The sequence below is a fragment of the Oncorhynchus mykiss genome, chromosome 13 (genome assembly GCF_013265735.2).
Source record: "Oncorhynchus mykiss isolate Arlee chromosome 13, USDA_OmykA_1.1, whole genome shotgun sequence".
NCBI classification, from domain to species: domain Eukaryota; kingdom Metazoa; phylum Chordata; class Actinopteri; order Salmoniformes; family Salmonidae; genus Oncorhynchus; species Oncorhynchus mykiss.
The window spans coordinates 23,878,154-23,893,766 of record NC_048577.1 but is presented as its reverse complement, the minus strand read 5'-3'; the positions used below and the strand labels follow the sequence as shown (position 1 = coordinate 23,893,766).

Sequence of the window (15,613 nt, the reverse complement as noted above, 5' to 3'; positions counted from 1 at the left end):
TGTTTCTGTCGCAGGTTGTATATTATTGTCATGAATCTTGCCCTGGAGGCAGCTCTACAGAGTGATCACTATAGCTCGCACAGCCACAAAGTAATATAATTGGATTTTAAAACTAACTCTAACCTTAACCACACCTATAACACTAAAAATAATAATTGGCGACCCCACTAGGCCAATGTGTTACTTTGCAGCTGGCGCAGTTAGCGTAAATCGCTCCGTTCTGCCTCCAGGGCAAGATTCATGACAATAAATATCAACCTGCGTTTCTGTCTTGCCTTTACAGAACCAAAAGCTCCACTGTGATTACCATCAATTTTATGAGCCTGCGGTTCCAAGTTCATATGTGGACTCCATAATTAAATGTGTTGTTTGCATCTTTATGGGTAGATAGAGAGTATATACACTGTATACAAAACATTAAGAACACCTTCCTAATGTGGAGTTGCACCACCCTTTGCCCTCAGAACAGCATCAATTTGCTGGGGCATGGACTCTACAAAGGTATTGAAAGTGTTCCACAGGGATGCTGGCCCATAATGACTCCAATGCTTTCCACTTGTGTCATGTTGGCTGGAAGCCCTTTGGGGGATGGACCATACAGACAGGAAACTGTTGAGCATGTAAAAACCCAGCAGCATTGCAGTTCTTGACACAAACTGGTGCGCCTGGCACCTACTACCATAACCCGTTCAAAGGCACTTCAATCTTTCGTCTTGCCCAGTCACCTTCTGAATGACACACATGCTAAATCTGTCTCAAGGCTTTACACATCCTTCTTTAATCTGTCTCATTCCCTTCATCTACGCTGATTGAAGTGGATTTAACAAGTGACATCAATAAGGGATCATAGCTTTCACCTGTATTCAACTGGTCAGTCTATCATGTACAGAGCAGGTGTTCCTAATGTTTTGTATACTGTAAGTGATAGGCTTTAATATACAAAATTCAAGGCTCTATACAGCAAGGCAGTTTTCAAATGAATGACTAAACAAAATTGGCTGAAGATTTCAGTGAAATATAGTAGGATGTAATGTTGGATGAAATGTTGTAGAAAGTAAATCCTCTTATGCAGAGGTTTCGGCCGGTGATTCAAGACTACAGGTGTTTCTGGTACACCATCTCTGCCTCACATGCTTCAACTTCCTCTTTACAGTAATCTTATAGTACGTCCTCTTTGACATAACTTTCTCAGCAGTGTCTCTCTGGCCGTTTCCTCCTTCGGGGAAGTAGCGTTGTGAGCTTTTCCTTTACTTGAGAATGGCAAAAGCCCTGTGTTCTCCAGTCAACACAACACCATTAAGACTCTCTAAAAAGGAAGTGACAATGCAATTAAATCCATTTCATGCCTCTCAAAGTTCCTAATTTCCCAGTTCAATAATCAACTCTGGTTGCGACACACACTTGCTTATTTACATATTAACTAGATTCAACTTTGAGTGTCACCACCCCACCTGTATTTGGCAGGACTCTGTAGCACAGCTGTCATGCTCGTTCATAACTGGTAATGTGTGGTATTTAGCACTCAAATGACCGTATTTAGCAATAGTATTTGTGCCAAATTATCTCTATCAGGAGATCATGTCAAATTGAAAATGCATCATCTTGTCCACGGAAATCATTAGTGTTTAGGTTCCTGCTGGATTGAGAAGTGTGTGTTATCCATGTTGTTCAGGTGCCAAAAAGACCCAAACGCATAAGATTTCACGCTGTAACATTTAGTTTACTAATAGGAGTTGGACAGAGTGAAAGCCATATGAGATTGGTGAGCTCTGAGTAACCACAACAGAACCACTGTTACCATGGCCTCCTCCACTTTATCTGCTAATGCAGTGGACCCCATCTAACATGCACTAACACGATGAAAGATGAGGAACGTGCATGGGAGGCAGAACTCTTGCTGCTTTTCTCTAAATACAAGGCAGACTCAAACACAAAAGAATGACTACAGGCTGGTATAATTGGGTTAGCTGGAAAGTCCATTTCTTTATCGCCTGTCGTAAACATGGACCGATGCCATAATTATAACTAGAACTCAGTCTGATTTATTTATAACTGCTAATTGAATGTCTCTGAGTCCCAATTAGCACCCTATTCCCTACACGGTGCACAACTTTTGACCAGAGCCCTATGGGCCCAAATGTGGTGCACTATATAGGAAATATGATGTCATTTGGGAGGCAACCAGGGATGTAAGCAGGGAGTCTACAGCTGCTTTCGTCAGCGAGCACTTTCAAGCCTAAACCATCACACGCCCCTACGCTAGTCCTTAACCAAAGCCCACCCCTTATTAAATTGTTACTAAAAATTCCATCTTGAACTCTGGTAAACTTTGGACACGTGTCCATGTGACTCAACGGTACACGTGCTGGTGTTACATTACAATAATGCCTTTGAGATCTAGATGTTATAGTGTGACAGCTGTAGCTGTCTTGTCTAATCCACATCCAGTTTACTGCAATTGTAAAATGGGACCTCCAGGTCCCATGTAAGGCTGACACCTCCAGGCTGAGATGTTTAGCTAGAGTGCTGGGTTTGACGTCGGGTTACGTAGTTGGCAGTGCCTGGATGACGTAGTTGACTTGGGTTACGGAGTTGACGACGACTGGATTGCAGAGCTGACTTTGGTCACTTAGTTGACGGTGAGAGGGTGTGAATGTACACTAGAAGACTAGTGGGTTACAAGGCCTACAGGTCAGCTCAGCTCACGGCAGATGAGTAGGCCACCAAATCTTCCCGACCTGTTGGTCTCATCACTGCCCCGTGTGACCACAATCATGTCACACAACCACATTAACGATACCTAGATAAGGCCTGAAATCTTCCTCCTATCACTTTACAAGGAGGGTGTGATGCGGACACACAAGAATGTCTCCTTGTATACGAGGGTGTATCAGTCCTCTCAGACCCAGTCAGCTCCCTGTCAATGGTGGTGGTACGCAAAGGGTGTGTATGAATCAACTTCCCCCACCTTATCAAAGCCCCGAGTGTCATTCTCTTCCCCCCTGTCGTCAGGAAGCCAGCCACCCCTCCTCCACTCCTCATTTCAGAGGCAACAGTGCCAGTCAGTGCAAGTCGGCTTGGTTGTCAAACAGTAACACTATCGCTTCCGTCCAGACTTTGAGCAGGAAGATTCGAGGACCTATGGTTCTTGGAATGTGGACAACGCAGAAAGAGGTGATGAGGTCCTTTTAAACTCTGTTTTATTAAATTACAAAGACAAAATGAAAAGCAGGCGTTGATACATTTTGTTAGTTTAATTTTTTTCCAATTATACCTGGTCCAAAGTGTTTAGCTTGGTAGCCTGTTACGGTGGGTTGATATCCCATTCTGCAGATGGGGGTAACAAGATGACATGAACCTTCATTAGAGCTGGGCGATATGGACAAAAATCCATAAATTGACTGAATTATCACAATAACGACCAACTGAACGATAAATCGATAACATGAATGTGCACCAGTTACTTCTTTTGTATTACCCTTAAAACTACCTTGAATGTTGCAGCTATCAATTATCCAGTTAGAAATAACGCATATTAGCAGACTTAATTAAGTTTTTCAAACTACACATTCCTCTAGTAAAGGCTACTTATCGTCAATATCAGTCAAATGTCCTAGATAAAAATGGTTGGTTCGGTATTGATTGTTTTATAGTCCCAGCTCTATCCTTCACTGTACAAATGAATCTTTATGACATTACTATGGATGAATAAATGTTAGGTTTTTTTTCTCTTTCATGATCACTGACAGTTTGAAGGACCAGATACATTTCCATAATTTTTTACTTTTCAACAAATCAAGTCTTTCAAATCAACCCAAAATAAATGAGACAAGAAAAATAAGGATATGTAAGCCATTGGGCCAATTGGGACAGCACGTAGGCCTGTCCAGGATGGTGCAACCATGCAAAATAACTCCCTGAATATGTTGTACGTAGAACAGATAGTCTTGCCTGTCATGTAGAATAGCAAATCTTGTCCGTTCTATTTGCAATGTTGTGAATGTCTCACCTCACCCAATGTCCTACACCCCTGGCCTGTGCCCAGTGTTGAAAGTCTAGACCAGGTCAGGCAGTCAGAATGTTTCAAGGAGCTGTGAAGCACATTTCCCCCAGAAGGAAATTCATGATGGTGACAGTAATAGTGTGGAAAGAAGCAGCTCATTTGGGAACAACGATATTGTACAAGTTGTCTGCCCAACATTAAGCAAGGGGATGTTAAGTTTACTAGGCTTAAACTGAAAATATCAACGTGTCACTGTCTGGAATGGCAAAGGGTACATACAAAATGGACATTGCACTAATTGTAAAATCAAGCATAACAGTAGTGTAGGTTCTGTACGTGAAAAGAAGTCTTCCTTCCCGGACACAAAAAAAAAGAAAACAGCATGTTTTCTCCTCTAGCAGTGATAGAACAATATCCCCTTTGGAGAAAATAAGGCCAATGTTAGATTAAACAGATAGGACTTACTAAGAAATTAACTAGCCAGTGTGTACAGTAAATACAAGTTTAAAGATACATCATAAGGCATATTTGTCCTGTCTGATGTGGCAGGCTAATGTTTTCTGTCCAAGTCATAGAATGAAGGGAAATGACAAGAAAATACAAAAAATAGAATGGGGACGTTCCTCTCTTTATCACTCACACACACATTTAGATCCTAGCTGCGGTGTACGATGGTGTTGATGCTCTCCTGGATCTCAGCCATCTTCTTCAACACTTGGTTCACCTTCGCCTCGTCAAACTCCAGACACACAAAGTCTGAGTCCTGGAAGGAAAACAAGAATGGAGAAGAGTGAAAGGGATGGGGGAAGGAGAAGGGAACGGCAAAATAGGGACAGTATACTAAGAACAAGACAACAGGCAGTAGAGCATACTTCATGGATGATTGGTTGAGGGATGTAGCTCAAATGACGCGACATCAGAAACATTGTGATAATAGGAACCTTTCAACTTTACAGCAGAGGGAGAAGTTCACATCAAGTCCTATTTTAAGGTCCGGGCTCTCAGACAAAGTGGGAGCAAAGGTCAGATTAGGAAACTCCTATAAACATCCACTGAATGACATCAAAGAGCTGTAAGAACTAGACTGTTATGCAGTGGTGCTAAAGATGGGACCTGAGATCTAAGTCAGTTTGTGACCTCCATTGAACCTTTCGAAAGCTTATTCAACACTTTGTGCTACAGGAAGGAGGTGTGTGTGAAAACGGGGTCAGAAAGTTGAGGAGCCTAGGACCAGGATGTGGTCCAGACACATTCAGTTAGGACCAAACACTTGTTCTTTCTCTTTCCAATGGACAACAAACTAAAAAGGACTAATCGAAATAAACATTCATTAATAAACCATTATAAATGCTTCTACATTTAAAATATTTTTTTATAAAAAGGTTTATAAATTATGCTTATTCAAGAAATGTATTTTTAGCGCGTTTCCAAGAAACTAATACAGTGGACGAAGATTTCAGAAGACTGTTAAGCGGTGCGCCCGATGACCTAGATGTACAGGAAGCGTCACTTTCTGACAAATAAAAAGGCAACAGTTGGCCTAAATATAGCGACACTTTGCCTGTAGCACAGCCATGAGTTTCCCCCACTTATAACAGGGTCCCTTAACTTTCACTTTCATTCCCGCTTACCCTCAGAGACATTTTTAAAAAAAATAGCCTCCAATATCACTAGTGAGAATGTGACCTTTAACCAGAGTGCCATCAAAGAGAGATGACGACAGGCACAAGGGATGAAGGACAAATGAGGGGAAAAAGAGACATCTTAAAAATAAACAGTTGACTGTCCAAGGACATCCATACCCCTTGAAGAGCTACCTTTGAGTCTTAAACATGATGCCACATAACATCATGTTAACTCATAATGGTCACAGTTAGGACTAGATAATGGAAGCTGGTCCCAGAACAGTGAAGTTAAGCCAGGAGAGCAACTATAGCACCTGCCCTTAAAGGAAAACTCCACCCTAAAAACTAGATTTAGGTATTTTTCATTAATCCACTATTGATATAGTCCCAAAATAGTTTGTCAGTAATCAAGTTTTCAAAAAGTATAACTTGCAGTTGTATTTCAGTATCTCTCTATTTTGAAAGTTATACATCTTGAAAAGTTGGTTGCTGACATGCACAACATTTTGGGATATTTGAGTCAGAGTATATTTTCAAATGAGTAGCAGTGTACACAGACCGTGTGCAGATCGTGTGATTGGCCCATCTACTCACCCATTTCTATGATGTGTAGCATCTTTATTACATGCCACTGAAAAATTCATGAACGTCCCTGGGTGGCCACAATAGGACACAAGACCCTCCATCTGGCCATGTCTTTGTTAGTCTGATTGTTCCCGAGAGTGGACATCACTACACAAGGGCCCCATCACTGCTCTTAAAGAACAGTTGCCTGGTTACTGGCTACCGCTGCCCTATTTCTTTCCACCGTCATTTGTTTGATTGAAGCACAGGGTTTGAAGCGTGTCTGTTGCCCGGGACGATACAGTGTTCATTTCGGTTGGCGAGAGAGAGGACCCTCTTGAAGCTGTCCATCCACCTCGGCTTAATGGAATGCCATGCGCATTGTTCAACTGTCACTCAAAACTATAAAACACAAACATTGTAGCTTAGTGAATCCAGGCTGTATCACAACCGGTCGTGATTGGGAGTCCCATAGGGCGGCGCACAATTGGCCCAGCGTCATCCGGTGTAGGCCGTCATTGTAAATAAGAATTTGTTCTTAACTGACTTGCCTAGTTAAAAGGTTAAATAAATAAAATAAGTGAGTAGGACTTGATGAAGTTACTCTGTGTAATCTCATTGCATAGGCTTGCCCTGAACACCTATAATAATTTACTTTTATTAGGCTGCAAAACAGTTACTGTATAAGTGCTCCTCATTAGCCTCAATACCATTACATTTAGTGTTTAGCCTACTAAATTGTCAACTAAGTACCATATGAGGCACACCTCAATCCTAATCTTCCTCTACTCTCAGGTGGAAAAGTAGATTCACCATAGCAGCAGCAACTGAATTTATGTACAACTCCTCTAATACAACAGCATAGTAGACTTCAACTAAGTGGTATCTTGTCTTCAAGGGCGTGCTGCTCTGCTGGCCTCATTCTCAGTACCAGGGGAGCGGCAGACTGTCACAGATCTGAGGGACATGGCACTGGAGCGACTGCTGACACCAGTTGCACCGGCAACTGATCACCTGTACACGTTCTCAATGGGCTTGACCCCACAGTGACCCACATCCACACAGTGCCACATGCCCGTTCGGCTGGACATGGCAAAACACAGGTAACCAGGGGTGTATATTCATTAGTGTACAACGTAGCAAATGTTTTCAAATCAAATTGTATTTGTCACATGCGCCAAATACAACAGGTGAAGGAAGATCTTAGTGAAATGCTTACTACAAGCCCTTAACCAACAATGCCGATTTAAGAAAATACATTTAAAAAACTAATAGAAGAATAACAAAAAATTAAAAGAGCAGCAGTAAATAACAGAGGGGCTTTATACAGGGGGTAGCGGTACAAAGTCAATGTCTGTGTGCGGGGGCACGAGTCGAGGTAATATGTACACTTGAAGTCGGAAGTTTACATACACCTTAGCCAAATACATTTAAACTCACGTGTTTCACAATTCCTGACATTTAATCCTAGTAAAAATTCCTTGTCTTAGGTCAGTTAGGATCACCACTTTATTTTAAGAATGTGAAATGTCAGAATAATAGTAGAGAGTGATTTATTTCAGCGTTTAGGTAGGTCCTGTTTGGTTACTAGTGAAGACATTCCTGATACTGTATGTTGAATGATACAAGTGTTTATCCTGTTTGGTTAAGTATGTGCTCTTATGATAGCCATGTGTGGAGGGAAAAAGCATTGAGAATGAACTACGTTGCAAACCATCGATGCACTCTAAAAAAGTGTTTAAGTTCTCTGAGAGAGCATTAATAGTATGCATGTGTTTATGTTGCGCCTACACACTTAACAGCACAATAAACAGAATGATATGCTATATAGGCCTACACAGCATACCTGGCACAATTAACCGAGACAATGGTTTGCTAAACACTGACAGGCGACTAACATTTGTAATACAAAAGGATTCAGAAGACACTGAATACAAATTGCATTTTAGACACACTACAGGTCAACCAAAAGACAACAGTAGGCCTATCCAAATCTATCTTCCGTCACCATTGTGTGCATAGCCAATAACCACCAACCACTCCTTACGTCTGAATACAGTAGTTTCGCAAGTTTGGCTGTGTCTCAAGTTAGGCAATCTATTCCTTAAAAAAAAGTGAACTATTTTTGAGGGCCATAGGCGCTGATCAAAAGTAGTGCACTATGTAGGGAATACGGGGCCATTTGGGATGCACACAGCTTTAGAATGCTGCCTCACTGTTGCTACACCCATTCGTTTCTTCCGTATTGGAGGCACCTATGAGTCTACCGGATCTGTCATCATATATTAGAGAACTAATTTAATGCACTCAAAGGGTCACGCCCAGGATCGAGCGGCACGCTAATGTATTTGTTTACTGGAAAAACAATAAGACATGAGATAACGAGAGCGCTGGCCAAAACAGAGCTGGGGCCTATCGTGAGATATGATACCCCAACCTGGTCTCAGAGCATTTCTTATTATTCTGTATGTAAATCCGATACACTCCCAATTGGTATGATATGTTACGTTTTGTATGGTACATATTCATTTGTGGGTGTCCAACACCCATTTCGTATGATATGTTAGAATTACAATTCGTATTATGTTACGAATTTGCTAAAAGTACAATGTTACAATTTTGTAAACGTACAATATGTTAAGACTTTGCAAAACATATGATATGTTACGAATTCTAGCAAGGTGGCTAACATTTGCTCACGTTAACTAGGCTAGCGGTTAGGGTTAACCCTTTAACCTAACTGTTAAACTTAAGGGTAGGGTTAGGGGAAGGGTTAGTAGCAAGTAGTTAAAGTTGCTAATTAGCTAAAATTGGTCATGATGAGATTCTTATGGAACCATCGGTCTTATGTAACCATAACAAACGTAAAATATCATACTAATTTGAGTGGGCCGGATTTACATTTACTATGCTACGGCTAGTCTATGAGACTAGGCTGGATACCCTGGGAATACAAGTGTGCTCCCATTACTGTTATCGAGATCCATCATTCTTCTGTTTGTTGTGAGAGAAGACAAGCAGAAAAAATGTAATTTAAGATTTCACTGTGCAGTCCTCTGAGAAATCACCTGTGTGGAGAGAAGAATTGGTCATGCCTTCTATGTTTGCCAATGATTGACATGTAGGTAAACACATCGACATGTAAGAACAGTTAAGCCAACATCCTGAGAAAATAGGACAGGGAGATAATGTGTAATAAATCATCCTCTTCTTTCCATGTCTTTTGACTCTCCACCCTCCAATTAAAGATGTCTAATGTTACATGCCAGCTCTCATCTAGAGGCAGGAATTGGAATGCCTCATACCTATCATATTTCTTCACTTTCCTAACTCTTGAAATTGTCACACACACACACAGAAAGAACAAACCTTCCCTTTAGACACTTTGGTCAAAAACAATTTGGTCATAGGGATTCAATCAACATTTTTTCTGCCTGATATTGTTAGTGCATTATGTCTTTGACTTCACAAGGTAATGGAGATTGGGTTGGGTCGCTGTGGGTAAAGGCAAAGCCTAACGACAGAGACAAACGATCCAAGCTTGTCTTGTAAATCAAACGTCAACTGGGAGCTCCTCAGCTCCACAGATCACTGGTGCAAAACACTGTCTGCCAAATGTAATGCACTAAGGCTTAGGCTGTCATCCAGATGAAAAAAGACCAACGCCTGGATGGGCTTAGTTAATGGTGTTCAGTAGGACAAAATGTTTTACAACGGGAAAAGCAAATATGTGTTCTTATTGGACAAGATCCTGTAGCACCTCCATTTTGAAATGTTTCATAAGGTTTCGTGCCTACAGAACAGGAACATGTGCTATATGAAAACTACAACCTCATACATTACCCACATACAGCCGGTTTAGTTCTGGAGCTCTGAGAACTCAATAGAATGTACAGCATGTACTGTGGTCATGCTCAAAAGGGGAGAGCACAGCCATCAGTGGTGCAATTTACGTAGCTTCTATCAGCTAAGTAAATAGATCTATTGAACAACGACATCAGGGGACTTCCCTAAAACCAACATAATTTACTATTCCGCAGCACCTGATAAACAGTCAGTTACTTATAATAGTATGTGTGGGTAGGATAGAGGATGTTTTAACAACAATCACTGGGCAAATTATAAAAAGGGGGATACCTAGTCAGTTGTACAACTGAATGCGTCTTCCGCATTAGCCCAACCCCTCTGAATCAGAGAGGTGCGGCCACGTCCTCGGTACCCGGGGAACAGTGGGTTAAACTGCTTTGCTCTGGGGCAGAACGACAGTCAGCTCAAGGATTCGATCCAGCAATCTTTCGATTACTGACTCAATTACAAACTGTTACAGAACCCAATTGGCCTCATCAGAAAACCTGTTCTGCATAATTCAGACTTGTGCAACTGTTTGATTTATAGATGAGGGACGACTAACCTGTAGAAACATTGCATGTGACCTTGCTAATCTTACTCCACACAGACTACCAATTGTCTGTTGGCCTCTAGTTTGCATGCTGTAAACGTTACAACGACGCTACTAGATTACAAAGTGAGGTTATTGATTTAGCACGTTATTGTAAGAAGTACACACATGGGAATTCTTAGTTAAAGTTCTCGCAAGCGGAAAATAGTCTCTCCCACTGCCAAATCAAAATGTCAACAGACCACTTCTATTCACCCTAGTACAAATGATGTCTTCATAAATCAGCTGTGAATCTGCTTTAGTACCCAATGAAAAGGAACAATGGCTGTGGATACAGCAAGAAAGTGATTGGATCAGATTAGATCTTTTTTGACCCCAGATAAAAGCTGAAGCAGACACCACCCAGCCCATTATTAGGCTATACCAAGTTTATTGAAATAAGTGGGAGTGGAAGCTGTGCTCCATTTTAGCTCAAGTCTACAGGGAGCTACCGATTCAGTGTTGAATGAAAGTGGGCCACTCCGGTCTATTAGAAGATGAGACATGCAAAAGGAACAGGAAGCCATTTGAAATGTTGTCGGGATTGTATTCTGTATGGTTCATATACATTTTCCTGTTAAATTAGGTCATTTCTGGGCAATATTTCTGCCGGACCCCTTTTGGTTCTAGAGCACCCTCCGAAGCAAAAGTTCTATATAGCCTTTTTAAGCAGTTGACTCTAGACCAGGGCTGCCCAACCCTCTTCCTGGAGTCCAACCCTAATTTAACACACCTGATTATACTAATTAGCTGCTCAACAAGACCTTAACTAGCTGAATCAGATATGCTTAATTGGGGTTGGACTGAAAACCTACAGATCTCCAGGAAGAGGGTTGGGCAGCCCTGCTCTAGAGAGTCAAGGCTATAAAAGCATTAGCGGGACAAATTAACCAACCATAGGATGGATGTAGCTCAGTCATGCAGATAAGACGTCGTCCAACAGCTGGAATAGAGTCAGGTTGGTGCTTTGGCCGTTGGTGATTAAGATGAGGACAGGAGTGGGGCAAGCTGACCCCAGACCTGTAACCTCCGTGGTGGTGGCTTCAGCTGGGGTCTGTCAGTTGACTTGTAGTGCGTCCCAAATGGCACCGTATTCCCTCTGGCCAAAAGTAATACCCTATAGGGAATAGGGTGCCATACCCTTCAAAATATTTTTCCCCCTCTCAGACGTGCAAGGAATATCCATGTGTACTTCTGGGCGGTGGCGTCCATAGCGGTTTGACAAACCAAACAAGGGAAAATATTTTTCCTTCTGATCTATGACCAAACCAAAGCCAATCAACATTTGGCATATAGCTTATAGATACAGTTGAAGTCAGAAGTTTACATACACTTAGGTTGGAGCCATTAACTCGTTTTTCAAACACTCCTCAAATTTCTTGTTAACAAACTATAGTTTTGGCAAGTCGGTTAGGACATCTACCTTGTGCATGACACAATTCACTTTTCCAAAAATTGTTTGCAGACAGATTATTTCACTGTATTAAAATTCCAGTGGGTCAGAAGTTTGCATACACTAAGTTGACTGTGCGTTAAACAGCTCGGAAAATTCCAGAAAATGATGTCATGGCTTTAGAAGCTTCTGATAGGCTAATTGACATCATTTGAGTCAACTGGAGGTGTACCTGTGGATGTATTTCAAGGCCTACCTTCAAACTCAGTGCCTCTGCTTGAACTCATGAGAAAAATAATTTAGCCAAGACCTCAGAATTTTTGTTGTTGATCTCCACAAGTCTGGTTCATCCTTGGGAGCAATTTCCAAATGCCTGAAGGTACGACGTTCATCTGTACAAACAATAGTACACAAGTATAAACACCATGGGAACACGCAGCCGTCATACCGTTCAGGAAGGAGACGCGCTCTGTCTGTGCAAATCAATCCCAGAACAACTGCAAAGGACCTTGTGAAGATGCTGGAGGAAACAGGTACAAAAGTATCTATATCCACAGTAAAACAAGTACTATATCGACATAACCTGAAAGGCCGCTCAGCAAGGAAGAAGCCACTGCTCCAAAACTCCATAAAAAAGCCAGACTACGGTTTGCAACTGCACATGGGGACAAAGATCATACATTTTGTAGAAATGTCCTCTGTTCTAATGAAACAAAAATAGAACTGTTTGGCCATAATGACCATCGTTATGTTTGGAGGAAAAAGGGGGAGGCTTGCAAGCTGAAGAACACCATCCTAAATGTGAAGCACGGGGGTGGCAGCATCATGTTGTGGGGGTGCTTTGCTGCAGAAGGGACTGGTGTACTTCACAAAATAGATGGCATCACGAGGAAGGAAAATGATGTGGATATATTGAAGCAACATCAAGACATCAGTCAGGGCGTTAAAGCTTGGTCGCAAATGGATCATCCAAATGGACAATGACCACAAGCATACTTCCAAAGTTGTGGCAAAATGGCTTAAGGACAACAAAGTCAATGTATTGGAGTGGCCATCACAAAGCCCTGACCTCAATCCCATAGGAAATTTGTGGGCAGAACTGAAAAAGCATGTGCGAGCAAGGAGGCCTAGAAACCTGACTCAGTTACACCAGCTCTGTCAGGAGGAATGGGCCAAAATTCACCCAAGGCAATGCTACCAAATACTAATTGAGTGTATGTAAACTTCTGACCCACTGGGAATGTGATGAAAGAAATAAAATCTGAAATAAACCATTCTCTACTATTATTCTGACATTTCATATTCTTAAAATAAAGTGGTGATCCTAATTGACCTAAGACATGGAATGTTTACTAGGATTAAATGTCAGGAAATGTGAAAAACCGAGTTTAAATGTGCTGAACTTCCAACTTCAACTGTATGTGTTAGGTCTGAGGACTAACAGGTTAAAGGCAGACTAGTGTATGTAGTGCTGGTATATCAGACACAAATGTGGAACTGTGACAATGCAATAAATATACTGCTAAAGCAGGAAAGAGGAAGGTGAGAACAAAGCCACTGATGTGTTCTGAATGACATGTGCTCTTCAGCTTCCTCATAGCTTGCATAGTCCTGCATTATATTCACATTAGATTTCTTAGAGGTTCAACCCGGTGGCCCGGGTGGGTGGAGATTTAACTTTAGGACTAATTAGATGGTTTAAAATCAAAATGTGCAAATTCCACCTACCTGGGGCACATTATGGAACAAGTCCAGAGCAGAAAGCCTGTTGATTTGCATAAATTACTATGTCTGAAAGCACAATTTGGGAATCAAAACATATAATATTGGTCTAATTGCAGGCAGCCATGTAATGTGCTTGTACAGTCAGTGTGACTGGTATTTTAGAGTGTGTGACTGGTATTTTAGAGTGTGGGCCTTTTTCTCTCCCCCCACCCCAACTCCCCTCTCACCTTTCCAGCCCTGCCCAGTTCCAGCTCCACCAGGGCCACGGGAATGTTGGCGGCACCCCCTCTGCTGGCTGAGGTCTGGAGGTCCACTCTCCAGGTGAGGCCCTTCAGGCCGGGCTCCCAGCGGCTCTGGCCCAGCAGGCTCTCCCTCACCCGGGCCCGATGGCTCTTCCAGAACCGGGAGAGGGCGGCCGCCTGCTCGGCGCTCACACTCCCCGTGCCTTGCTTCCTGGTCTGGGCAGTCAGGAAGGCTTCCAGCTGGGCCTGGTCCATGTTTGCAGCGGCAATGGACTGAGAAGGGGAGAAGAAAACAAGCAGAGATTTGTTAGTCTAACAAAGAGGTTGATGTTTTTCTTGTTGTATTATCTTGGCCTGGTCAAGACAGAAATGTAGACACAATGTCATCTCCACATCAAGTTGCTACCATGCGGTGTTGCTGCCTTGCCGTGATGTTGTTGTCTTAGGTCTCTTTTTATGTAGTGTTGTCTCTTGTATGTAGTGTTGTCTCTTGCCGTTTTGTCCTATATTTAATTTATTATCCCAGCCCCCGTCCTGGCAGGAGATCTTCTGCATTTTTGGTAGGCCTTCATTGTAAATAAGAATGTTCTTAACTGACTTGTCTAGTTACATAAAAGGTTAAATAAAAAAAATAAAAAACAAGGACAAAGGGAAGTTGACATGTTTACACAGGTGTTCTAGTGCTGCCATCTAGTGACATGTAAATATCAGCCTGTAGGGAAGACAAACTGATCTATCATTGAAAACCACCGTTCTCAGCATGAATGAAGTTGTCAACATGAATGAATCCACACACCCTATGCTAGCAATGTATTTACAATGCCACGTGTACAAATTCAATTAACTGATTGAGCTGAAAGCTTTGTTTTGGTAAGATTTTACAGACACAGACAATTAAAGAAAGACAATAGAGAAACAGGGTTCGGGCATATGGGCTGCAGGACGAGGTTGAGCATTTGAAACATGTAACTATTTGTTACCTATTGCCTAACCCCATAATAATGTAGCTGGTTACGTTTCTCAATCAACACAAGATGAATCAGGTGAGAATGATATCCAAATGCAAAGTTGACGGTACCTTTAAAAGACCTTTCATCTTTTCATGCATCGCGCGAAACTCCTCCTGCGTTAAGTCTGGATAAAGTTCATTTTTCAAAAGTTCCTCTGTTATTTCAGCATTATTATAATACACTATTTGTGCTATTCCATTCAGCAAACCGTTCAAAGATTTGGTTGTTTCGACATCTGCCATGTTTCAGCCCCACGGGTCACGTGACTCCTGTCATGTGTATGCCCGCTCATTGGTTGTTTTTCTCACCATACTCACGCACATAAATCGCTGATTGGCCTACATATCCTCGAAAACCCATACACACACACCAATCATCGTTGAAAGCGACGTGAGGTTGATAAAACACATTGTCTTATATAATTAATACCCAAAATATAGCATAGTTGAAAACAGTATTTCTTTTTGGACTTTGTGAACCTTTGCCAAACTAAATAGAACATGACAAGTAATTGTTGAACAGTCTCAAAATCAGTCTTTAATGTCTATTTATTAACATCAATAATACAGTGGTGAGTCTTGACATGAGATAATGAAATAGCTTCAAGTTACAA

At 41.8% G+C, this 15,613-nt stretch overlaps 1 protein-coding gene and 1 long non-coding RNA gene across 3 annotated transcripts; one reads left to right on the top strand and one right to left on the bottom strand.

Annotated features, from left to right (window-relative positions):
- The first annotated feature begins 3,064 nt into the window (after window positions 1–3,064).
- On the top strand, window positions 3,065–14,294 carry LOC118938243. Its single transcript, XR_005035504.1, has 3 exons — window positions 3,065–3,174; window positions 7,091–7,295; window positions 13,984–14,294. It is a non-coding gene; the product is annotated as an uncharacterized LOC118938243 (long non-coding RNA).
- LOC110486005 (COMM domain-containing protein 1) lies at window positions 3,240–15,286 on the bottom strand. 2 transcript variants are annotated; one of them, XM_021557285.2, is made up of 4 exons: window positions 15,069–15,286; window positions 13,976–14,263; window positions 4,650–4,766; window positions 3,240–4,091 (listed from the first exon to the last, which is right to left on the bottom strand). In XM_021557285.2, the coding sequence occupies exons 1-3, from the start codon at window positions 15,240–15,242 to the stop codon at window positions 4,659–4,661; spliced, it is 570 nt and encodes a 189-aa protein (XP_021412960.2). In that variant the 5' UTR covers window positions 15,243–15,286; the 3' UTR covers window positions 3,240–4,091; window positions 4,650–4,658. The 2 variants fall into 2 exon arrangements, with proteins under 2 accessions (XP_021412960.2, XP_021412956.2); XM_021557281.2 differs by having other exon boundaries at window positions 3,240–4,766; window positions 15,069–15,285.
- Between the last annotated feature and the right edge of the window lie 327 nt (window positions 15,287–15,613).

Excerpts from the sequence above, each read along its gene's own strand:
- LOC110486005 (XM_021557285.2), bottom strand. The coding sequence starts at position 15,242 with ATGGCAGATGTCGAAACAACCAAATCTTTGAACGGTTTGCTGAATGGA. Across the intron at positions 14,264-15,068 it reads AGATGAAAGGTCTTTTAAAG|TCCATTGCCGCTGCAAACAT; the intron begins GTACCGTCAACT and ends TCCCCTTCTCAG. Across the intron at positions 4,767-13,975 it reads AACTGGGCAGGGCTGGAAAG|GACTCAGACTTTGTGTGTCT; the intron begins GTGAGAGGGGAG and ends TTTTCCTTCCAG.